Below are 25087 nucleotides of genomic sequence, written 5' to 3' on the forward strand. Positions count from 1 at the left end.
CAGGAGGACTGAGGCAGAATTGTGACAGGCTTGGTGACCTTTGAATAACAGTACTGTATTTCAAAGGTTCCTGGAACATCATCATTCACCATTATTGTCAGTTTTCAAAAGGTTCCTTTCCTATTTGCGACCACACAAATAGATCAACATTATCCTAGAGGTGACATTTCTACCGTACGGAAATATAGCTATTGGAGGTATTCCATGACAACCTTGGCAGGGTCCTTGACCTCTGCTCCAAAGCTTCAAGAACACCAAAATCATGTAAAGCAACTTTTATATCTATGTAAATCCCCCTTCCCGAACCCATATTAAGTGTGATTATTTAAACTGTTTAATATTTGGTAACAAAGTTGCAGTTTGCCCCTTATGCAAATTGAATTTGCAACTGTCTCACAAGACATTCTTTCATGCTAGAATATTTTACAGATTACAAGTATATGCATAGTGTTAACTAAGGGTAATTTCAAGAAACCCTTAGATTGCCTCTGCAACAAGAGTTCAGAAAAACTATAACTTTATGGGTACACTGTGCTTTAGTATGCATTTGTACACTACCCTTCAACTTTAGATAAATGTTTGTGAATTACAAACATCACTCACAAACGACTTCTATCTTTTCAGTTATCAGTCACCACTTTTGAAGATACGGTGGAAAATCAGGCTGCATTGCAATAGCCTTACATCAAAAATACAAACTTTGACTTGTCTTTTGAAAAAGAATGGAAAACGTTTGCAGTTGATGATGTGACTTCAGCTGAACAACGTTATCAATTGTATGCAGTGAATAATCAAATTTCTTCCACTGAAAACTGCAAGGGGGACTTTTCAATACCTGTGTGACATCCGGGATCTCTTTACAATATTTTAGATTATTGTATGATCAAACCGGATTTGTACCAGTTAACAAGGTCAACATAATACTTGCTTGAGACTGCTAAGATATGTGTGCACCTTTACGTTCAGCATTAACTCAGTGGTAAACTTTGGCAACCCAAGCCTTTATTTTCAGGCAGGTGATGCACAGGGGATTAAAGGCAATCACCCTAATCACCCTCTGGGTATAAAGAGTTGGCTTCAATACAACGACATCTCAGAGTTACCGTTAGTCTTGCACTTGGTTTTCAAAGGCAGACATGCACAACATATTGACAATGCACAGTATTTTCACAACAGAACTGCAAAATATAAAAACTATAAACCGAGATGATAAAGAGCTCTCTGTGAAGTTCTGAAGATGGTTCTACAAACACTGGTCTACTAATACTACAGTTGATTGAACTTATGTATTATCCTCCTTGACCATGGTTCGGAAAAATCATTCACAAGATTGTAATATAAGTCATTTGACATAAACTGCATCCGTAGCATCTTTGAGTGCCTTCAAGTCTAGTCTTAAACTGAATGTCAACCAAGGTCAATACAAAACCAACATGGCGCCTAGCTCCATTTTGGTTTTCCTCTGTTGTTCTACACACTGCTTGAACGTTGGCTGAACGGATTGTGGTCACGATAGAACGAACAAGCAGGCAACGAGTGCCACCACTCATGTTATAATTATTCTGATCGATGCAATGGTTCCTGCGATACCACAGCGTCACTATCTGTTCTCGAGCTTGAAAACGTGAAAGAGCTTTAACTAAAAGAGTTTGCTTCACGCTCAATATCATGCACTGTTTCCTTTCATGGCTGCGATCTCAAAGGGGCCTCGTTGCAACACGACGCCATATTGGATTTTTACAGAAAGTCAAACGCTGGGGCTTCGGTGGATTTCCGGAGTAATTCTTTGCAAAACTACCAAATAACCGAAGTATTTGACGATTCAAGAAGAAACTGATCATTAAAAGCATATCCTTACCAGCACTGCAAGTGAAAAGCGGCGGGACAACGGTCACAACATAGCAAATCTCCCCCTTCCCGACAACTGTCACAACTATCGTGATTCTGTGTACGACCCGTTCTCCTTGGTTCTCTCTCTGTTTTCTTCAGTTTCTTTGGAGGTTCGTCGCTCTGAGGAGGTGCAACCAATGCTCTGATGGTCTGGTAAAGATAAATGGTACATATATATGAAGAAAATCCAACTTTGACGTTGATACAAGGCAATGGAGAAAGTGGGGAAAAGTTCAGAAATTTGTAGTCAAGAAAGGCAACGACAATACTTACATCCATAAGACCACCAGATGTGTCCAAATCATACTCGACCGTAGTCATCGTCCTGTCTTTATCTCTCACTCTTGTATCCCGAGACTACAAATGAAAATAACACTACGCTGGGAAGAGTCTTAGAACTTTAAACGATGTAAATATCCACATTCATGATTAGAACTCGGAGCAGCAACCACATTCTATGTTGAAGACAACCGGCCAGTGTCAGTGCTTTCGGCTGCAGAAACCAATTGCAGTTGTTGCAGAACGCCGTTATTAAATGGTCTCAAGGGTCCGCAGTTGGTACATACAGATATCTGTAGCGTTTTCCTGCGACAAAAGTAGTCCTAATTTCGGAAATTCGGCAAAAATCACCCAAAATTTCCTGAAAGTTGGCGCAAATTTCGGTCCTCGAACAATGCGCATGCGTGTACAGTGTTTTGTTGCAGAACGCATGCGTGAGAGATCTTTTGCGCACGCTCAATGTTAACCAATTAGATTTCTCTTGACTTGACCACATTGTCAGATTCGTTTCCATGGGGACTTTTAATTTGTGGAAAGGATATACTAAAATTTGTTTTCTGTCGGAAATTCACCCCTTTACACCATAAGTATTTGATACCTTTATAAGTTTACGCTGACAATTTTCCTGTGCCCTCGAACTCATGGCCTGCACTATCATCTCTGTCAATAATATAAAGGTTTAGTTCCAGTAAGTTAGTATAGCAGGTCCTTGCGTACTCTGTTTTGACCTTGACTTGCTGAATCGCTTACTTTTTACCGAACTTATTTTTTCAAATTCAGAGACTGAAAACATTTATCCACCTTGCAAGTCAATGGGTTTCAGTTGAAGGTCCAGTAATTCCAAAGCAAAGAGCGCCCTCTAAGTCAAGTTGAAAAAAGCGCCTTTCTGCATCAAACACTTCGAACGGTATGCGAGTATAAATACGACATACCTAGAGTATACATAGGTTATGCCATATTATCATTCAAAAGTGTGTTACATGTGTAAAAGTCAATGAAAGAAAATTCTCTGTCATGTATAAGTATGATATGATGCTTTTGCGATACTCAGGTTAGGCCTACTGGACAATTTTCATCCTCACAACTTTCTTTGTTTGTGTGTTCGCTTGGGGTTATTTTAGTGGGGATTGAAAGTAAACTTCATAATTGGTGGATTCGTCACTGCCCGTTCCCTTAAATACATATGATATGCAATTACAATGTTGATTGTACTTCAAAAAGAGAATCACACTCTCCAAACTTGAATAGAAAGTGGTCCGTTTTGAAACGATATAGCATTTGCTTCAAGAAGCGCCCTCATTCATGTCAATAACCCTTGATCACCTATAATTAAGATGAATCCGATCACTCAAAATGAACGAAAAAAATGTCTTGAAATTTGTTGTTTTTTTAATCTCTCATCTGATGGTTGTGCGTCAGAATCCGAGTGTCTTGATGCGTAAAAGATAGACCGTTGTATTCTGCAAAATGAACACAGTGAAAAATTTGATTCCCGCACTAGAGGGATACAGTCGTCGGAACTGCGCTCTAAGGTAGTATGGGACTCATACGACCAATGTATCCAAGGTATGATGGTGACTGATGGAAGTTAAAACATGTCTGCCATAGTCTACTTCGTATAATCTTATGTTGCAGCTATGATGATGAGGTACATCTAGATATCGTTCAAGACATAAATTGATTGTAAACAAGAAACTCGCACAGGCGCAGTTCCGACGACTGTTTCACTTTAACTAAGTTTCGCTATGAAATCATCATATGAGCACTGGTTTTGATAGCGCAGTATAGGTTGCCTGTTTACATGTACTTTTGAACTTGTCACACGAGGTTAAATTTGAAGTCCTACATTAATTTACAAGCTACCCCCTATAAAGGTAGAATTCATCGTTGGACTCTCAAACTTTTAGAATGCCTTTTGGTCTACTACTCGGGAGGGGGGTCATTTTGAAGTTTATAGAGTAAATAAAGTGTTCACCAGCTTATTTTTGTGAAAATAGAACAGTTTATGTTTCCCATAGAGTTTAACACGGAGATGAATTTCAAGTGTCGGTAAATACTGGATATTTTTATATCTCTGGTACAAAATTTTGCGCGGTGACCCGTTTTTTTCTTAATTTCGAAAGGTAATAGTTTATGGTTTGATAGGAAATTTTGAGCAAAATTTTTACAATTTCGAGGCTCGTACAAATACAGCCTAATACATCTTAACACTACGCGCCTAACAATACAGAATGACAATGGATGTTATCTAATTTAAAACATCAAAATCTCCCAATTTCGTCCCTGCATCAACTTGCAGGAATCGACTTCACTATGGGACTGATGGGAGTTCGTCCCTACATGACCGTGGATTGAATCAACCAAATAGGCGTATATAATTATGTCACATGCACGTCTCGTCAATCACGAATATCGCTGAACGTCTTCGACAACCGTAGTAATTAGTCCTACGCGAAGACTATTTTGGGCTTTCCAAAGTGAATACTTACAGGTTTTTAATGTAGCTACCAAATCGTCTCCAATGAACAATGGAAACATTTCTAAATGCACGACAATGCATCACCAAGGAATGGTCCTTTTATTAAACCGTTGTCGGGAAAGCAACTAAGCCGGTATCTATAGCACGCCATTTGCTTTCAAATAAACAGAGAGAGAACCATGGAACGCCAACTTTTCTTGCAAAATGTGAATGTGGCAACATTTACACTCCCCAATAGGGTTCTCAAACCTAGGTCATTTGACGTTAAAGGTGAAAAAACCACGGTGGAAGTTTTGTAGAGCAGCCGTTTGCAGTTGAATTGCTTTTTATCATGTACTTCTGGCAAGCGGTATACCTGAAATTGTGTCGCAACTTTTGAAGCTGTGACACAATTAATTTCAGGTACCTGTTTTATCTGTAAGCATGGCCAAGGTTTTGTAGCCTACTTGTACTTTCATTTCAGCTCATTCAGTGTGCTGAACTATAATATAACTATGTGTGACATTACAACACTGAAAATTTGAGTGTAATATTATAAGGACTCTGTCCCTTTGATTTGTATAGCTCAACAAATTCCTCATAGAATCCACTCCATGAATCCATTGGTTAACCCTTTGAGCGCAAAAGTCAATTTTTTGTCACCTTAAAATAAACTCCAGTCAATTTTTTTTAAGTTTGTGCCAAAATTTTGATAATAAACTGTAGCAATGAAATGTGATGTCCATTTGATCCAAATTTATCAAAAATATTACAGAAAACTTCATAAAAATTGGTAAAATGTTGCACTTTTATTTTGGTAGGAAACATTACAGCACGCGAAGGGTTAAATCCAGCCTCTCTCGTTCGGCCGCAGGGGAAAGAGGCAATATCAAGTAATTTTCGTTGCCTGTCTGATTAACAGCTTAGCACACCTTGACCAAACTGCGTCCGATCGTGTCTTTTTATTCTTACCATTACGAGCTCAGTAAATTAAAGCTTATTTATCAACAGTGTATATTGGAAATCTTGAAAAACATCTTTCGAAGCTACTAGAGGCATACGGCAGATACTAAACGTCATTTCCCAGGCTTTGGTAGTCCGTGTGGGCTACCATTTCATGGACTTTGGTAGCCCCAGGGAAAAGTTGGTAGTCTGTGGACGCGGGCCTACCGCTAATTTCGAGCCTTGTCATGCTTAGTCATAGTATAGAGAGATCCATTAAAATTTACGTTGCCAGTGTTATAGGAGCGGTGACGTGCGTGCTGGCTATACCTTTTCTCTCGGACCACTATCAGTCTGAATCATCAAAGAAATTTCACAAATTTTTGCCGACTCACTAAATTGAAAGAGATAATAAGCATGTAACTCCCGAAATTCCTCGATATAGAGACATGCATACTGAAATGCCGATTACGCCGCCATTATTACGTCACTACACCCAAAATGTCCACTCTTGCTGCAGACAAAGTTGATAAATTTCGACTCAAAGTGAGGAACTGGAACCCTGTACATTTTATTGATAGTGATATGGAATAACAACTCTCAACTGCTCGGTGACTAAAAAACATACAGAAGATTAGTTGGTGCGGTCCACATCCGTTTATGGTTAGGTACACGGCCGCGGGGGGTCCCTGTAACAACCTGTAATGTCCCCATTTCTTCTAGGTTACAGGGACCTCCCGTCGAGTAAAGTAACCACAAGCGACTGTGGTGTGGTACATGCAGGGTCTGTTCAGTCAGTAGCTTTCAGAAAGAGAAAAAACTAGAACCCAGACCCTTTTCGCGTAACATGCATTATTACTGAGATGGGCTGTCTCGTAGCTTTGTGTATGCAAAGTTGACAAACCCGATCTCTGCACTACTACTACTAACCGAGGTTTGTAGAAAAGTTCAATAAATATTTTATATAAAGGTACGTTGCATGATCATGTGTGTCTATACCATCATTAATTGACAGATTCCGATCCCTTTGGAGGCTACTTCTATTAAAATGACCAAAACTTAGTGAATGAGACGTAGAAATAACAAAAAACGAATAAAACATTTTCTTCCTTAGGTTCAAAATAAATAAGACAAAGTATAACCTTAACAATAGACCCACGAGAAGTTTTTTGTTTAGGGTATATGCCCTAACGCCGTGTGGAAATACCTATGACTTATAGAGTTTAATGAGGCGATGGCTGTTTATAAAACACCGTCTTCCAATTGTTGAAACAGACATTCCTTTTTAAATTTACTCTGAACAGTATCGCCAAGCGAAGTAAAATGATGAAGACAGTTTTTGCGAGGAAATGTCTCAAAGTTGTTGGCTAAAAGCTCAACAGACAATATGAGCAGTACTTTGCCCGAATACGGCGTGTTCGTTGATACATGTGACTATAGCTTGTCTTTGCCTGCCTCCACTGCATTGAAAGTCACCTCTATCCAACTTCCTATTTTAGGTTCATAAGCGTATATTCACACTGTTTACCAACCTAATAAGGTACATGTATATCTACAAAACAGCTACCTCAACGATTTATTCGGAACTAGAAGAATGATTTTGAAATTCGAAGTCCAGAGCGTCGTTGCCAACCTCTCACAAGTGCGTGCGGCACATGAACATTACAAATTATCTGTAGTTGTCAACATTATTAGATATCCATTTTCCTAATTGACCTGTTGTTACGATTCTTGTACTCAAACACCATGTACATCAAAATGGACACCAGGAGTAGACCGCCGGCAATGCAGATCTTAGGTATCATGCATACATAGTGGCTGTAACCAAATGCTATCGCTGATCCCAGCGACTGCCACAAACGATAGTTGGAGAATGCCGGTTCTTGATTGTCTGGGTAAAGCACTCCGAGTATGGCTGCAAAAGACAAAAATGTTCTAATTATTGGAGGAAATCATGAAAATGTTACGTCATCCAGTTAGTCTTGGAGCGACATCAAGAGCGCCAACCAGAAAGACACCAGGTTCAAAGTTTGAGATGATGGTTCATCAACGAACCTTCGAATAGTAGGCCGAAATGTTTTTAACATAGTGTCCCCAACTTATGGTTGGGAACGATTTCCATTTAAATGAATCTGGACCAAGATAGTACTGTGTACTGATGATACGGCCCAGTGTGGTATATCACAGCAGTAAACTATGGCCAATTCTTCAGACTTCTTAAGCAACATTTAAGCGAAAAGTTGACATCTATATCATACTGCCTGCAGGAATACAACAGTGTTTCTTCTGTCTAATTATCGAATCTTCTATCTTCAATAGGTCGAATATCTATTCTCAAAGCGTCACATGTACCTAATAAAGCTCAAAGACTCGTGTGTTGTGTCTATAACGCTGTATTTCTTTACTTACAACTGACTTGGGTCTGCCATATGGCATCCCCGATTCCCCACATTGCTGCCACCAAGAGGAACAAATTCTCGTCTTCTCTTTCGGGTTCCCACTGTGACATGACGGCAAGCAAGCCGAGGTGAATCACAGCTCCTGTCAGAAATAGTGTAAATCTACCGACGAACTTCCTCGTCTTCCCGAGTATGAAGGAGGTCGTTACCTGGGCAACGCCACACACCGTCATGATGTAACCTATGTGATGCACGCCTAAACAACAACTGACAAAGGACTGACACAAAAAAGAGAAAACGTGGATTAAGTCACCCGGCTCAAAATATTTGCAAACAAGCAGATAAAATTCAGATACACAAGCAGGCAGATATTTAAACTCGCGAAGGGATGCACAAACAGATAATAGTGCACACACATACATACACAGACACAGACACATATATATATATATATATATATATATATATATATATATATATATATATATATATATATAATTAAAACATAAATAACTAAACGATGATTGAGCAAATCCGAACAGTTTGCAAAAAAATATGATTATATGATTACCCTCTGAAGTTATTTGCCTGTGACTTTATTGATCATATTTAGCAAATGCATATGATTTCAAATGCACAATGCCTCGGGGACTGCTTTTCAGACTCTCAAACTTTTACATCAGTAATTTGTTCCACCACTTGGGTGGGGGGGGGGAGTCATTTCGAAGCCGCTGGAGTAACAAAACTTTTCACTGCCCTATTCTTGTGAAAATGAAAAAATCAATTTTCATCACAAAGGGTTGGCAGCCATTTTGAATTTCAATTGTCGGTAAACATGAGCTATTTTTGTTTCTCTATAGTATCTAATTTTGCACTTTGACCTGTGATTTCAAATTTCCTTCATGACCCAAGATTTAAAAGTTTCCTTACGGAAAGTTTGAGCAAAAGTAAAAGTCTTTCAAGTTAGAGGTGTGCACCAAATTGAGAATTTTCTGAGCAGTGTTGTTTCTTATTAGTTTCCTCGAATTTATTTAATGCTTTCAGTGTCGAACGGTTTCCCATGTTAACATCCATTAATTACTGACCCGGCAATAAGAACAGCCCAAGCCAACGATTATGAACCGATTTCTTGACACATAGGCTTAATTTGGCAAGTCTGATACTACCCCATGTAATGTGTTTCAGCAGAATTATAAATGGAAAGACCTGAGATCAACCTATGGATATTTTCTGTCTTGCCGTGATCTATCTAGAGCGAAAATGAAATAAAAGGAAAAAAAAAATCGATAAATTTACGTGAAGTTTATACACCTGAGTGAAATCACCGGAAATAAAGGCCATCTGAACTCCCGTGTAGGTCATCAGGGGTACAAGCAGGTACAAACTGCGGTCGCACAGAAGTCGTAAAGTTGCCATCAGGGCCGAATTCGAACTGCCGTCACCTGAACCACGTTGCCGTTCCGGTCGTTTTGGAATTTCGTCCAAGAGACAACGGAGGATAACGTATCCAAGGACGATACTACCGAAGTACACACTCATCAAGAGATCAACAAGTGCCTGGTTGTTGCCTATAGAAGTGGCACCCCAGGGGAGGTCACGACCTGGGCAGAATCCGCTGCCACAGAAGGCAGGGTCATTTGAGGCCTCCAGGTTGATACCCCCGTACAGAATAAACGATGAAATGAGGTTTCCCCATATTTGAGATGACAGTAGAAACATATAGAAAATACCGTTGAAGTAGTTTATGGAAATCTCCCGTGAGTCAGATGTCGCTTCAGCATATTTCACAGACAGTGTTGTCAGATACGATCCCTGCGCCGTCCACAGGGGTCCTGCTGCCAACCCAAGGCAAATCGACGCTGGGATAAGAGTGAAAGCATCGTCGAAGAAATTAGCTCCGGCGTAGAGGGCATAAAACACGACGCTGTACACCATGGTTCTCTTTGACCCTAGATGGCGGATTAAACTCGGCGACACCAGACATGACACGATGAAAGAAGTATATATGGTGCTGAGAGAAGCCACACCGAGGCCGTACGATTGGTTTACGCTGCTTTGTAAATTTTGGATACTGTTGAAGGCGGTGAATACGAGCATGAACGCTACGCTCAAAGTCGTCAAGTTCTTCAAACACCGGCCCTTTTCCCCCGATCGGCTACTTTGATCCGATTCTGTGCTCTCCACGTAGGTGTCGAAAGCCCCGACCATTGGTTCTCGATCCGCCATTTCCAAACGGCGCTGTTTTCTCTATACTATGTTGTTCGGAAGACTGAAAACCTGAACAAACCGGCGACGATTTACAACTGTGGCGTTCAGACACCGCGCACAGCTCTGCAAATTCCTGGAAACGACACACACACGCGTACACGTCAGGACAGACGGCGCGCGGGACACACGAATAAGGTCAAAGCACCATCAGTGATGGAATCAAGGCATATCCGTATACTGTTCAATGATTAACGAAATGTTAAGCCTTATATCATAAACTGCGAATCCGCACAACGTGTTACCTACCGGACAGGCTCAGCATGCTTGTGTTTTGACGTAAAACAATGTCGTCTGAATAAAATTATGCCCCCACAAATGTTATGAATTGGCGTTAGAATGGTTGTGGTCAATGATTGACCACATCCATTCTATTGTTGAACGCGTGAGTTCAATTATGCTGTATGATATTCAGTTACATGCAGGGCATGCTCAAATAATTTTACCATTATCGACCAGCATCAAAGAGATTTAAATTTAACGAAAGTCAATATAGCAAAGCGCGCAATGGATATTTTACATCTACGTTTAGTGGTTTGAAGTTTCGTTGAGGTAAGTTTGGGCCAAAATTTGAGTTTTATATTTCGAAGTGCGTTCTAAGTAACAAGGGAGACAAAATTACCCTGATCCAGATGCCGATAATTCGTTAACCTACATAATTCTACTCAAAGAGATCCTTTTCACAAAGAGAGTTAAGCTTAATATTGAATCGAATTACATGATATAAGCAACATGCTTCTTAAAAAGTTATACAGTCAAACAAAGCAAATGTCATTATAACACCGTGCTGTGCGCGTCCACAATTTTTGAGACACTTTCATTAGTCAATTAGGACCACGTGGCTGAATAATAATACTTGATATATGGGAGTTTTCAAGCCCGTGACTTCGTGTAATAATATGACAGACATTCACGAATATTGGCAATATTACCTAAAGCATAAATTTGAATGCAGCCTGACCCAATTACAAAACCATTCGTTCTTCCAACTATACATGCACTTGCAAGACAGAATTCTGACAAATATAGCTGTTGTAATATTATTAAGTTATTGTTAAGTCTGTGTATCTTTCTCACTGCAACAAATTACACAACAAAATGATCAAACCTTTAGGCGTACCGGTGTTCTGTAAAACTACTAAATGACTGTAAAATGGTCAAACCATTACCGGTGTTCTGTAAAACTACTAAATGGCTGTCGTGACACACAAGTGTAAGAGTTTAGGAGTTTCGATAAGTATTTTGAATACTAGTAAGTGTGGGATGTTTCAAGCACATTACTGACTCAACAAACATTCGAGATCGAGATGTGATTGTTTTATTTCAATAAAAAAATGCTTGATTCTGATATGTATAAAATAATACCTGTCGATGCAAACTTCGCTCAATCAAGACTGTCTATGGCTCAATATTGTCCCTTCTGACGACTTGTAACGGTTATATGACTTCAGGTATGAGTTACATGACTTCAGGTATGAGTTATATGACTTCAGGTATGGTTATATGACTTCCCCGTATGAGTTTAGTTTCGCCATTGGGGGATATCAACAGGTGGTTGTACAAACAGTTCATACGAGGGTGTATTGACCCATCGGTCAGGTGCTGACTCTGTGTCCAGGGAAGAATGACAAGACGCAAGTTTCATGATTGTACGGAAGTCGTCCACTTCTATTTGTGTCCTTCTTGTTATTTTTGCCAGTCTGAGGTATCTTCTGAAAAAAGAACGAAACAACCAACCAAACGACATCACAACTTCACATGCATCTACACATTTCTATGACAAGAATAAATATATCAATGTTGGAACTTCGCCAAAAGAAACATATTTGGTGAATGATGAACGACAACAAATTAAATCAAGCTCTTCGTACCAAAACCTTAAAAAATATTATATCAAAACAGATCCAATGATCAATATCATTCAAGGTTAATAAACAGTTAATTTATCAGATCAAAAAACCAAATAGAAAATGACAATAACACTATCTTTAACCACACTGCTTATTTGTGGTACAAGGAGTCCTCAATGAGTATGTGTGCCCTGTCAGCGTGCCACACCCGTCAAGATTGACCCAGTGTGATAAGTCTAGTGTAATATCTACCACAGTATGTTTTGCAGTTACCAAAAGCTACTAATAAGGCATTTAGATACTTACATTATTCGGGACAGTAGAATAAGATGCAGAATAAAGATCAAGGAAGGACAAAGTATTTGTTATTATGCACAGACGTAAAGGGCGTTTATTGTCTACGCAAAACATAAAAAATAGTTATGAAATATGAAAATCAGATTGGTTTTTGATCAGGGTTGAGCTTCTTTGCCATTCTGCATAACTTTCCTTTCTGCTCTGCAGTCCATGGAAAAGTCACAGGGCGCCTATGGATCACACTTGAAACAACCGTTTTAATACAAAATTAGTGTCATCCACAGACTTTAAGTGGCTGTATCCCAAACAATGACCTCAAAACTCTGCATTTCCTAAAAATTGAAGAGTCAAACAGAGGGGGAGGCAAAAATAGGGGACCATAAGTCGACACATCAAAATTTCCTTTGACAAAAGTCTACGTGAGGTGAAAAAATAGGGTATCAAAGCCGTGGTTGATTTTTGTATACCGTGCCCCTATGCCATGCGCACCCCGGATTACTCCGCCCCCCGCGCTGAGGGCGCATCGAATATTTTGTGGTCCTGAGAAGGACTGTCGCTGTAAATAACAATGTATTGCATTCGGTAGCCCTGCAAATCTGTGCTCTGAAATGTTTACATGTAAGGCTAGCTGTTCTCAGCCTGCCACTGAATCACGATACTCGTAGATTTATAGAAATTCACAAATCTGAGTGAAATATTAACAATATCCCGACTCATAGATTTTTCTCACTTCTGACGAAATCAGATCGTAATGTTATGATTGTGCATTGTTCTCCAAACAACCACTGCGCACAAACACAGGAAACTCTGGCTCCTTGTTTGTTTATGCATATTTGTTTATTTGTTACCTATTACTATTTCCATATACAATAAAGAACCAATAAAGAGTGGTATTGTGTTATGTTGTCCAATAAAGAACAATGTTTATTTTTTGCTTACAGTGCTTACTCCTCATGGCTAAGGAGGGGCATGCTGTATTTTATATCTGGGATTGTATACGAAACTTTTTAAGTATCATTTATTGAATGTACTTGTAAAGAAATAAACAAACAACAAACTTATAAACACCATTCATGAAACAACTATACTCTTCATTGGTTATCGTATATGGAAATAATCATACATACATAACAAATAAACAAACATGGAGCCAGAGTTCCATGAGCTCATAAAGCAAACATTTTTCATCATTTTTTGCTCACGTGTTGACACACGTGGGCATATGTCGCAGCGATGTCTGTCTGTCTGTGTGTCTGTCTGTCTGTCTGTCTGTCTGTCTGTCTGTGTGCTCGATATCTCAAAAGTGGCTTATCAGATCAGAATCAAATCTGGTACATAGATTTAGTTTGCAAATGGCAAGAACTGATTAGTTTTTGGTGGGTGTGGCTTGCTTACTTTTTGCTCATTTGCATAATTAATGATTTTAGAAAAAACTGATACATATTGACAACGACCGCACACAATTTGATGAGATTCGCTACAAATGTTGATCACACCAAGACATATCAGCTTTGAAAGATATTAAGGTGTGACGTGAAAGATAATTACTAATTTGCATGTTTAATGAAATTTCCTAGTTAGGAGTATATATCTGAATTTACTCGATCAAAATTGACGAAACTTTGTATGCATATTGAAGATACTATGATTTAACCTTATTGAAAGTCATTAAGCATTTTACTATGTCCAAATCCCAATTTGCATATTTAATGAATTTTTGAAATTAAAGATATACATTTGAAGTTACATGACCAAAATTGATGAAACTTGCTATGTGCATTGAAGATACTATGATAGAACATTATTAAATGTAATTCAGCATTTTTACATCAGCTAATTCCTAATTTGCATATTTTATAAACTTTCCTAATTAGGGTATTCATCTGATTTGACGACACCAAATTGATGAAACTGGCTATGCACATTAAAGATACTATGATAGAGCATTATTGAAAGTCACTTAGCATTTAAACTTTAGCCAATTCCTTATTTGCATAGTTAATGAACTTTCATAATCAGGGATATTTATCTGTATTGACTAAACCAAAGTTGACAAAATTTGCTATGTACATTAAAGATGCTACGATACGACATTATTGAAAGTCATTAAGCATTTTTACTTCATCCAGCTCCTAATTTGCATATTTAATGAATTTTTGAAATTGGGGATATATATTTGAATTTACATAACCAAAATTGATGAAACTTGCTATGTACATTAAAGATACTATCATGTAGGCTAACATTATTGAAAAGCATTAAGCATTTTTGCTTCAGCCAATTCCTAATGTGTGTATTTAATTAACTTTCATAATTAGGGATATATACTTGGATTTATTTGATCAAAGTTGGCATAACATGCTATGTACATTGATGATTATACCAGGTTATACCAATATTGGAATCATTTCGCACTCAAGTTTTAATGTCAGCTAATTTATAGTTTGCATATCTAATGAGCTTTCAAAGTTTGGAATATATAGTTTGAAGGACTTGACCAAAGGCAATTAATAACACTTGCTATATAAAGTGGTTATACAATGATAGCAGTCAAAGAAATCAATTATTTTTATTTCAGCTAATCACATATTTGAGTTAATCTGTGGTGAATATTGTTTATTATGTTGATCATAATTAATCAATGAAGTTGCAAACATGTGGCAAAGGTTCAAATTTACACATAACTGCAATGTGTAATGAAACACGTGAGCATTTACAGTTCATATCTGGTACCTTTTGAATGCGTGAGATGTTAGTGTCAGCATCTAGCACAGGGCATCAGTGCCAAATCACTTCAAAGTTACTTTTTGACATCCAAATTAGCATTTATGCTGATGAGAGCATTACATATCAGTAAGAGTGAACTTTCTCCTAAAACATACTGATTTTGTTTGCTGGCATCTTAGAATCACCGTTTTCACACCACAGATGATAGCATGCATCGGTGAAAGGTCAAAGGGCATTTCACCCTTTGAACCACCAGACTTTGGAACAACCCCATCGTTTCCAATAGCGTTTCAGCCCACTTTCAAGGAAATATAGGTGTTGGGGTGAGAGGATCATGGAAAAGACAGCACCTGGGTTCTTCTTTCAAAGAGAAATCATATGAAAAGTGTGCATCTTGAGAAACAGATATTTCATATCACCATGGCGTTGACACATTTGGTTATCCCTAACACACTCTGTAGATTATATTGCTGTAGAGTTTCATTGTATAATTTGCATACCAATGATGACAAATCCACACGATATATCAAAGATAACAGAGAAAGCAAAATATGTTTATTGAGAATGGGATATTAAACAAAAAACGTAAATTTATTTGAAACATTGTCTTATCTGGAATAAATATGTAAACAACACAGACATTAAACGCAAGGCTTAGAACATGATGAGATTGCCATTTTCAAGCAGCGGTAAGTGGTTGAATTTGGTGCAGTGTTCATCTGATAGTGATTTGGAAGAAACGACAATGTCATTTTGGAGAAAAGTGGTACAATATACATCAAGAGTGATTGCAATATTGTACACTCTGAGGAAACATTTCTCAAGAACAGTCATTTTATTAGTAGGGTAGCTATCGTAATGTGTTAAAATACTGCACACATTTTAAGTTCCATGAACTGTAATGTTTGATTTATTTCCAGTATTTTTTGTTCTGTTTACAAACTGCAATTTCTTGATCTACTACTCACAAAATGTCGTCAGTTATCTACTTGTATACCAAGCCTGTGTGTGTGTTTGTATGTGTGTGTGATATGGCCAATGTTAATGTTAACTACTTAATTCTAGTTTGGACAGAAATCCATTTATGAATAATAACATTGCACATTTAACAATATGTGTGGTATTAGTAATATACCATAACAATTTAAAGACATCCAAAAACCTTACACTACAGTGATCGAAGAAAATGTACATTTTCAGCAGCATGAGAAATAATTTGTTAGTTATTCAAGAAGGCAACACAAAATGTATGGCTATTACGAAATACACATTTTTGTTTTCTGACAAAACAGTATCTGAGAACAGCCTCTTAAAACGATAGACAACTAATCACAACATCTCATCTAAAATTTTGCATTGTGAAGTGCGCATTATATAAATGAATGGTAATGTGACATTGCATTCCGAGCTTTTAAAGTTTTTGAGCTTTTACTCAGTGATACAAAATGACTTTTAACCTGCTTGCTGAGATTTGTTCATTGATTGCACAACAGTATAAAACTTCATTGTAGTGTGTGTGTCATTCATAATATGCTATGACTTATATGTACAAAAACCAGCGTGTCAAAATTTGGTGACAAAACACACTGTAATGTGAGATTATATTGATTTATTTGTCTGGCAATGTTAGTAATTAATGCACTTTGCGAGTTGGTATAGCCTATCTGTTTTAAAATCACAGTGCTTTCTCAACTTTACCGTTTAACATTTAAACATCAAAATGACTCCATTGGTGTTATGCTTAAAAATCACATCCCGAAATCCTCAGTTCACTACATTCCACAAACAATTGACGGCAATGATTGCTGGTGTTTACCAAAGCATAGTTTTGTTTTCTTTCTAGAAATATTATCTTTGCCGAGAGCTACTTATTTATAAACCTAAAGGACTTGTGTTCACCTGTTCTTTTCACATGTTAGACTGACCCTGTTGTATTGTGTGTTGTGAGAGCATCCTTATACACAAAAAGGGAGTAAATGTTTACGAAAAACTCAGGTACTGGTCAATCAATTGGGCTGCTTCATAAACTATTTACTGATACCTGATCATTAGCTCCTCAGAAAGTCTTTTTGCAATTAATTGGTCATCCTTACTCTATGCATGGTTACTCTACCCTATGCTGGTCTGTGGTGGGACCATGCTCTCTGGAGTTGAATAGACCATATACTTTCTGATTCAATAAAAACTGATGAAAATGTTTGTCAGAAAAACTGTAAAGGTAACGCACTTTTTGAGAGATTTTAATCAAGTTCTGTACACTGCCATGTAACAGACGGACATTATGCTGATTCAGTTTTACCTCGTTATTAGTTGAAACAGGACATGTGCTGCAGTATAAATTTTGAAAAGACCCTAGAAATAATATTATTGGGGTTTTCTTCATAAGCACAGTTTCTTTAAATTTCTGCATATCTTATGTCAACATGACGAATCTTGTACTCCACGGTTCCATACATAAGCATGGAAACTGCCAATAGACCTCCAGCTATGTACAGCTTTGCATTTACGCACAGGTAGTGGCTATAAGCAAATGTGATGGTGAAACCAAGTGCTTGCCAGAGTCGATAGTTTGAAAACGCCGGCTCCTGATCTTCCGGGAATAACACACCAACAAATGCTGCAAAACAAAAACAGTACGGTAATGCAGTTTAAAAAAGATGCCTTATCCTTGATTTTGAAGAAGATATTTGGCTCTATAGTGATATTCTGGTAATATGTGTATCACGTTCTGTGATTCATTGATTTGTAAATACAAGAAACTGTTACAATTTGGGCTATGACTAAAAAAAAGAGATTTCTGATATATACCGGTAGATGGATGATGCACGACAGTGCAGTTTGGTGTTATCAGGAAAAACTTTGGTTCAAGTAAGCACTGTATGGATTCTAACAATATTTTCATTTAGTTTTGCTTACAGGCTATTTGTGTCTGCCACACTGCATCTCCTAAGCCCCACAGTGCCGCCACAACAAAGAACAGCCACTCATGACTTTCCGTGGGTTGCCACAGCAACATGACAACCATCAGTCCCAGATGAGTTATGGCGCCAAGTATGAAGAGTGCGATTCTCCCAACGTATTCTTGAATTCTTCCAAAGAGAAGGGACGCCAAAGCATCAGTTATACCAAATGCTATCATGACATATCCAACCATTTGCACTCCAAGCGAACAGCTGACAAACGACTGCAAAAGGACAAACAAACAAACCAATGTAAACAAATTCTTGCATCAATCATATATTTGTATAGCAGGATGAGTAGTGATCACAGGAATGTTTGTGTGACATTCTTTTGAAAGAAACTTTCAAATTTGCCCTTTTTCAATGACTTTGAATAATCTATTCCATTACTTAATGCTTAACTCCCCCACCCATGCACCAGACTTTAGTTCACCAACTCTTTCAACGGGAAGGGTGTGCCATTGTTGTAAACCACTAGCCACTTTGGCCACTACCTCCTTCTTGCAGAGCATCATCCAGTGGGAATAAATAGTTTGGGCTCATATAAGAACGGGTTGTACAAAACACAGGAAAACGGGGGTGAAATTGTTAATGAGTGTGGAAGACTGGTAGCTGTGTGTTGTAATTGATCTCTGGTCTAATACTCCTATCCATATGGAAACGAGAGTGGTGTGCATGGAGAAGTTCATGAACTTACATAAAGGTTACATCTCGTCAAATCTGGCTGGCTGTAAATGCTTAACAGCTAAATTGAATTGAACATGCACATGGTAATATTTTACAACTACAGATTATAAATTCGCGGATAGCTTATCACATCGATAACTTTCCCTCTTCTTATACTTCAGTCAGACAGAAGTACAGTACCTGTGTGTAGTCACCAGCAATGTATGCCTGTTCCACTCCGCTGTATACCATCAGGGGTAACATCAGAATCATGCGATAATTTTTAAGAAGTCGCAGTGTTGATAGTAACCTGCTTGATATACGTTTGTCTTCAAGTGTCTCTTTACTAGTACGTGTATTCAACGGGTCCAAAAACACGAGGATTATCAACGCTGCTATGACACCACATCCTAGATATATGCTAATCAAAATGTGTTGTGTCTTTTCAGATGGTTCTTCGTATGACGAGCTATTTTGGCTTGGTGGTGCTGGGCAGTCCTTTGCACCGCATACCCGATCCTCTGAGTGTGATGAATTGTCGCTGTGATGGAAAACTAAAGAAGCAATCAAGTTACCCCAGATTTGACTCGACTGGAAAAACATGAGGAAGACGCCGTTGAAGCGGTTGATGATGCTCTCCTCCAGTTCTATGGTCACCTCAGCGTAGTTGATGGCTGAAGTCGTCACATAGGCGCCTTGGGACGCCCAAAGAGGACCCGCGGCGAAGCCTAAAAAGACTGACGCGGGGATCAATGTGTAGAACTTCGCGTAATAGTTCGTGGCCGTGTACCCTGCGTAAAACAGAATACTCACGAAGAAAGTCCACTTCAATCCAAGGGTACGGATAATTGCTGGTGCTACAAGACATGATATGATAAGTGATCCGTATATAACACTGAGAGACGCAAGTCCGAGCCCCTTGTCCCTATTTAAGCTACTCTCCAAGTTTTGTAAAGAAGCATACGCTGTAAAATTGAAGGTGAAGGCAACGCTCAAGGCCAAAAGATTCTTCCAATATTTCCACTTCTGAGGCCAGATATCTGGATTCACCGGACGAGGCGGAGTGTTGATAACGAGTGGTTCAGTCTCTAGATCATCCATCATGATAAAAATTAATGTGTGTTGATAGTAAACAAGAATTCTCCCGGTAAATCCCTGTGCGTCTCTATTTCTGCCGACGTCCTGATATGGAAGAGGCAGGTCATATGATCATGAGGAAAGCCCTACCAATCTATCATGTGACGGAACATGTGACTTATTTTCTGACCACGCAGACGTTTTTGCGCAGCGCAGGCGCAAACGCCAGGCGCACGTAGGGGGAAATAGTCTCGGTTACCCAGACTCCTCTGCGCTACTCGCCAGTAGCGCAGAGGAGTCTGGGTAACCGAGACTAAGGGGGAAAATGCCAAATTCAACCGAAGTTGAATTTTGTAACTGCATTCTAGAAACAACAATTTTCTTTTTCCAAAAATAATTTCCGTTTTGTAACAATTCAAAGTTTTCTTTTTGTACAAAAAATTTCCTTGTTGTTAAACCTATTTTCTTTTTTTACAAAGTATTTTCTTTTTGCACGAGCCTATTTTCTTTCTGTACAAACCTATTTTCTTGTTGCAAAACCTTCATTCATGTTGCAAAACCTATGCTTGCATTCCAAAGGGGCTATCCGCTATTAGTCACGTGTCACACCTGTTTGTGCTTGTTCACCTCATATTAGCTGTGTACAAGATCAGGCCAGGGAGCAACACATGGAAGACCAGGAGACTCCAAAGTTATCACGGATTTTTGAATTCTGGCATACTAAAATAATTAATACTAAAGAAAAAAGATAGGTCACCATGCTTGACGTTTTACAAATATACGATGAAAAGACAGTTTTGCACGTCTTTTATATTTCTATTCCTTTTATATGTACAATACGTTTTTCTTGAAATGTAGCCAGTGTTTGATCGCCCTAAACCCCTGAAAAGTACACATTTGAAAATAGAAATATTTTGGAAAAAAATCCCTGCCGACCTACCTATCCTATTTTTGAAAACCATGTTATCGGAACAGCACAATTTATTTATTTTGGCCTAATAGTCATAGTTGTTATGACAACCTGTACACTATGAATTTCAAAATGTTGGAATAGAACAAAAGAGTGTTCTTTCAATACCTGAAAATTCCAAGTATTAAACTGCAAAAGTTACTGAGTTTAACAAAGTATGTAGTTGTCTCTCTTTCATGCAATCAGAATTTTTGTGGTAAGAAGAGTGGGTAGCTGAACAAATCATAACAGCCTTGAGTACAAATCGTCCTTTTTAAGTGTCAAGTAATACTAGTCTTGAGCACTGTTCCTGTTGAGTTAAATTTTCGCGGAGATGGTTTCATTTAATTTTTCTAAAATCGTGGTCGAATATATGCATGGTCACCCATTCATTATCTTTCAACATGTCAAACAATGTAGTAGCTCGTATCAAACAAAATTCATGAAAAATGGCCGACCTTGTCCCTTTAAAACACGTCTCTCATAATCTACATCGTATAATTTAAATGTTGCAGCTTAGATGATAAGGTGCATTTAGATATCGTGCACGAAATACATTGTTTGTAAACAAGAAACTCGCACAGGCAATTCCGACGACTGTTTCCCTGATGGGCTAAATAAACATGTCAAAACTAAGTCATAAATATGTAACATAGCTGTTCATGTATTTGCAAGGTGCACGATACTGAACAATTGGCGATCATTTTTTGGAATGTGGTATTTACTTCGAGTGTTGTACCGATGGAGATGGACGGATTTTAGAAAACAAGATTTGATAAATAGGATGGAATTTTGTTCTGAATACATTTTTAACAATACTAGAAACCTGTTGGTCATGTCTTTCTTGAATGCTTTGCCAGTTAAGTGAACGCCTTGCCTCGGACACATGGCCAGCAGTGAATACAGACAATGCGTTGTAAAGGTGCTTTTCAACTAAAAGTAACGTTACCATTTGCGAAAACTGTATCGCAGTATATAAGGAGAAACTGTAGCACTGACAACTGCCTACCGAACAGACGTTTCCTGGAATGCAACGGTGCGGCGTCCAGTATACGTGCCAACGACAACCACATGTTCGGCGAAAGTTTGCTACATGATTGTACAGGCATCGCGGCGGTAGTGGAATGCATGATGAACAGTAAACGAACGGATAAAGCTAGGAATTGTTCGAAGTTGTTGGCGGGTGCCGAAGAGCATGATCTAATATTTTGCAATGTTGTGTTTGAGAGAGTTGGCCGAAACATGTTGATATATGATAACTTTCGTTTTGCAAATTTATAGCATAGATAGAGAGCATCGATATCAGTCGAGATGGTTATAGCTTTAATGATGTTGATATCATCTGCGAAGCCGTAAATCGAAGAATTGGATGGAAGCCATTTTCGGATCCGAGATCATTTATGTAGAACGAAACAAGTAATTTACCACAGATTATACACTGCCCTGAGGAACACAAGTCAAGTGAAGTTTGTCGTCGAATGGATAATTATAGAGGCCAAGTTTTATGAGAAAATTGGAATGATTGACAGAACCAAATGCTTTGGAGAGATCAGACATAAGAGGGGCTGATATGTTCTTGTCAATCATGTTATCAAGCTATTGTCGGTTATACTGCATAGCAACCTTGGATGATGTTGAGCGATTTGAACGAAAACCTGCCGCTGAAAACGATGGGTAATAGACTTTAGATATAAAAGTTGGGAGCAGTGAAATAAGGCTGTAGGCCTAACGAGATCCTGCTTGAGTTTTTAACCCAGAGCACGGTGTTTGGAATTAGGGAGAACCAATTGATTTCGGGAGATGGAGGAAAATGGTATATGTCAGCCATTTTTTCGCATCACTGTGATCACAATTTATTAATATTGTCCTGCATCATATTCAAGTTATTTTCCAGTACGCAGAAGCATCGCACTGTATTTGTTGTTTTTCAGTAACAGATTTGTTTGTACCTATAAATAACTTGTTAAATGTGTGTAAGTAGCAATGAACCAAAATTTACAATGCATTCTTCTGCTAATTAAATTTTATGTATGAGATACAACTGGCAAAATTCGACCCTGGGCTAACTGATCGGATAATTTCTGTACTCCAGATCCCTCTGAGTTCCTTTCCACACAGTGCCGTCAAAATAGTACCAGGAGCCACAGAAAAAAATATCTTGCATGTGTAGTGCGATCAGTTCCAATACGCTGCGGCATGTAACACAAACTACTGCCATATGAAGTTCATAGAATATTGGCGGTTACTAATCTAATAATAGTAGTTAAATGGCAATGCCGTAGTCTGATAGAGGTGAAGGAAGTAACGGTGCAGTTCTCAAAGTAAATACTTGTATAGTTGTTTTGGAATAAGTACAGTTATCGCTCTCATTTCTTAGAGTTCTCGGGAATGATCAGACTGTCGACAGTCTCTTGTCACAAGTTGTGTCACTGTATGATTTCAATCCCCGTCCCCACCCCACCAGTCGTATGTGCAAGAGACTACGCCAAAAAGAGACAGAAAAGGCACAAGGAACTGTCGACAGTCTAAGGAATGATGTCATGTTTTGTTGTCAAAAAAAGAACTTGTATCTGTATTTCATTAAATTTATTGTCATTGTTTAAAACTATTAATTTAATCATGCCATGTGTTTTGAAATTTTCACTTTTTACAGAACAAGTCACATAGTAAGCCACATAATACCACTTTATTTCAATACAGATTGTTGAGCTTGCACCAAGAAGTATGTTTTCCAGGGTTTGATTTTGAAACATAAACATCTTGAATTTAAGGGGGTTCTTCAACCTACACAACGTATTTTTCTCAAAAAGTACTTTTTTTTGCAAACATTCATCAAATTAACTAATTCGTTAACCCAAGATTAAAATATTGGTTGGGTTCACCTTTTAGCTTGTCATGCAGTCGTAAGTTGCGTGATAAAGATGTGTTAATTTATGCAAATGTATGCAAATCACCCGATTTTCTGGCTTCTTTTTCCTCCCAATTTCAATATTTCCAAAGAATTTAACTCCGCTCTGGCTTGGTCAAATTTTCTGAAATTTTCACATTATGTTCTTTAAATGCTGTATATTACAAAACGACTTTTTGAGCGTTGAGCGTTTGCACAAACTTTCCACAAAGAAACAGAACAGTTCTTAAGAAAAAAAATCAGGGGTTACTACATTGCTGACGACCGCTATCCCAATGTTGGCTTTTTTTTTGGGGGGGGGGAGGTAAATTTATAGTGACCGTGTGTGTGCCAGCTCGTTCTTTCGTCCACCCAGTCTTTGTCAGGAAAAGTTCCTGTCGGCCTCTTTTATACTTCAAAAGCCCCCTGCTACATGCATACGTGCCATATGATACGAATATTCTTCAATCTGATGGTGGCGTGGCTCAGTCTTTTATTTTTAATACGGTCCCTATTTTTTCTGCGGTACGGGAGGACTACACAAAAAATAAGACCGTAGACCCGAATACGATAGCGCAGCGTAAAAGACCAACAGCATTCTCGGCTTTGACTTATTACAATGATTCATATCCTGTACCTTTTCATACAATATTTAGACAATTTTGGGACCAATCCTGACGGGTGTAGCATGCTAGCAGGGTACGCTTACCCATTCCTGACACCTGGTACCACCATTAACTATCAGTGGTTCAGGATAGTCCTACTTAAATTTGTAAATCACAATTGTCCCATGGACCTGGTAATGTATTACCAAGATCCCTCCACAAAATTTGTGGAGGGACCGTGGTATTACCTTGAATGAAAATGATTATTGGACCAGTTTAATGTCATATTCTACATCGGATTTTGATCACATTATGATTTTTCCCTGCCTCGCAAAGAATGTAATTTTATTTTCTCTACTAACTGGAGCCTGGCATTTTCTGGCCAGAAATATCATGAGGTAAAATACATGATATTTGTTCTTGTATATTTACGTATATGAATTTTGAACATCACCTTGTTATACACTACGTGTATCACTTATATGGTTGGTGTATTACCGATAATATATATAGGCCCACGTTCATATAGGGCCTACGTAATAGAAGAACGCATATCAAGTATTTTACCTAGACCAGCTATAGAAGAAAAAGTTCCCTCGCCGTCAATATAACTGTCCCCGCTGAAGATGATTACATTGTAATAGGTGGGATATACCCCGTGTTAATTGCCTGTCTCATGCAGTCTGCGATCTTCCGAAGCCATATACTATAGGTTGCACATTTCACATGTATCAGTGTTCTGTTCAGCGCCTCCAAATTTGGTACGCGCGATTATACGCATGCGTACTAACGATTAATCGCCGCTTCCTCGCGCTTGCATCGTGTCATGTCGTTTG

At 38.4% G+C, this 25087-nt stretch overlaps 3 protein-coding genes across 3 annotated transcripts in view; all 3 read right to left on the bottom strand.

The window, feature by feature from the left end:
- Positions 1-2597, bottom strand: part of LOC139144848 (PHD finger protein 12-like) — a 31573-nt gene extending 28976 nt beyond the window's left edge. The window contains exons 1-2 of the mRNA XM_070715651.1: positions 2164-2597; positions 1859-2040 (exon numbers count right to left, since the gene is read on the bottom strand). Coding sequence (XP_070571752.1) covers positions 1859-2040; positions 2164-2211 — 230 coding nt within the window. The 5' untranslated portion in view covers positions 2212-2597. The remainder of the gene's footprint in view (positions 1-1858; positions 2041-2163) is intronic.
- A 3035-nt stretch (positions 2598-5632) lies between these two features.
- On the bottom strand, positions 5633-10414 carry LOC139144849 (protein unc-93 homolog A-like). The gene is made up of 3 exons (XM_070715652.1): positions 9280-10414; positions 7979-8246; positions 5633-7484 (listed from the first exon to the last, which is right to left on the bottom strand). The coding sequence occupies exons 1-3, from the start codon at positions 10192-10194 to the stop codon at positions 7261-7263; spliced, it is 1407 nt and encodes a 468-aa protein (XP_070571753.1). The 5' UTR covers positions 10195-10414; the 3' UTR covers positions 5633-7260.
- A 5219-nt stretch (positions 10415-15633) lies between these two features.
- Positions 15634-19976, bottom strand: LOC139144850 (protein unc-93 homolog A-like). Its single transcript, XM_070715653.1, has 3 exons — positions 18935-19976; positions 18024-18291; positions 15634-17724 (listed from the first exon to the last, which is right to left on the bottom strand). The coding sequence occupies exons 1-3, from the start codon at positions 19835-19837 to the stop codon at positions 17504-17506; spliced, it is 1392 nt and encodes a 463-aa protein (XP_070571754.1). The 5' UTR covers positions 19838-19976; the 3' UTR covers positions 15634-17503.
- Between the last annotated feature and the right edge of the window lie 5111 nt (positions 19977-25087).

Source organism: Ptychodera flava, chromosome 12, assembly GCF_041260155.1.
Source record: "Ptychodera flava strain L36383 chromosome 12, AS_Pfla_20210202, whole genome shotgun sequence".
Taxonomy (NCBI): Eukaryota; Metazoa; Hemichordata; class Enteropneusta; family Ptychoderidae; genus Ptychodera; species Ptychodera flava.

What these genes read in the sequence shown, in the direction of transcription:
- LOC139144849 (XM_070715652.1), bottom strand. Translation starts at nt 10,194, where the DNA reads ATGGCGGATCGAGAACCAATGGTCGGGGCTTTCGACACCTACGTGGAG. An exon ending in TTTCCGGTGATTTCACTCAG is followed by an intron (nt 8,247 to 9,279) that starts GTGTATAAACTT and finishes TTTTTGTGTCAG; the next exon opens with TCCTTTGTCAGTTGTTGTTT. An exon ending in ATGGCAGACCCAAGTCAGTT is followed by an intron (nt 7,485 to 7,978) that starts GTAAGTAAAGAA and finishes TGTCTTTTGCAG; the next exon opens with CCATACTCGGAGTGCTTTAC.
- LOC139144850 (XM_070715653.1), bottom strand. Translation starts at nt 19,837, where the DNA reads ATGATGGATGATCTAGAGACTGAACCACTCGTTATCAACACTCCGCCT. An exon ending in TTGCTGGTGACTACACACAG is followed by an intron (nt 18,292 to 18,934) that starts GTACTGTACTTC and finishes GTCCTTTTGCAG; the next exon opens with TCGTTTGTCAGCTGTTCGCT. An exon ending in GTGGCAGACACAAATAGCCT is followed by an intron (nt 17,725 to 18,023) that starts GTAAGCAAAACT and finishes TTTGTTTTGCAG; the next exon opens with CATTTGTTGGTGTGTTATTC.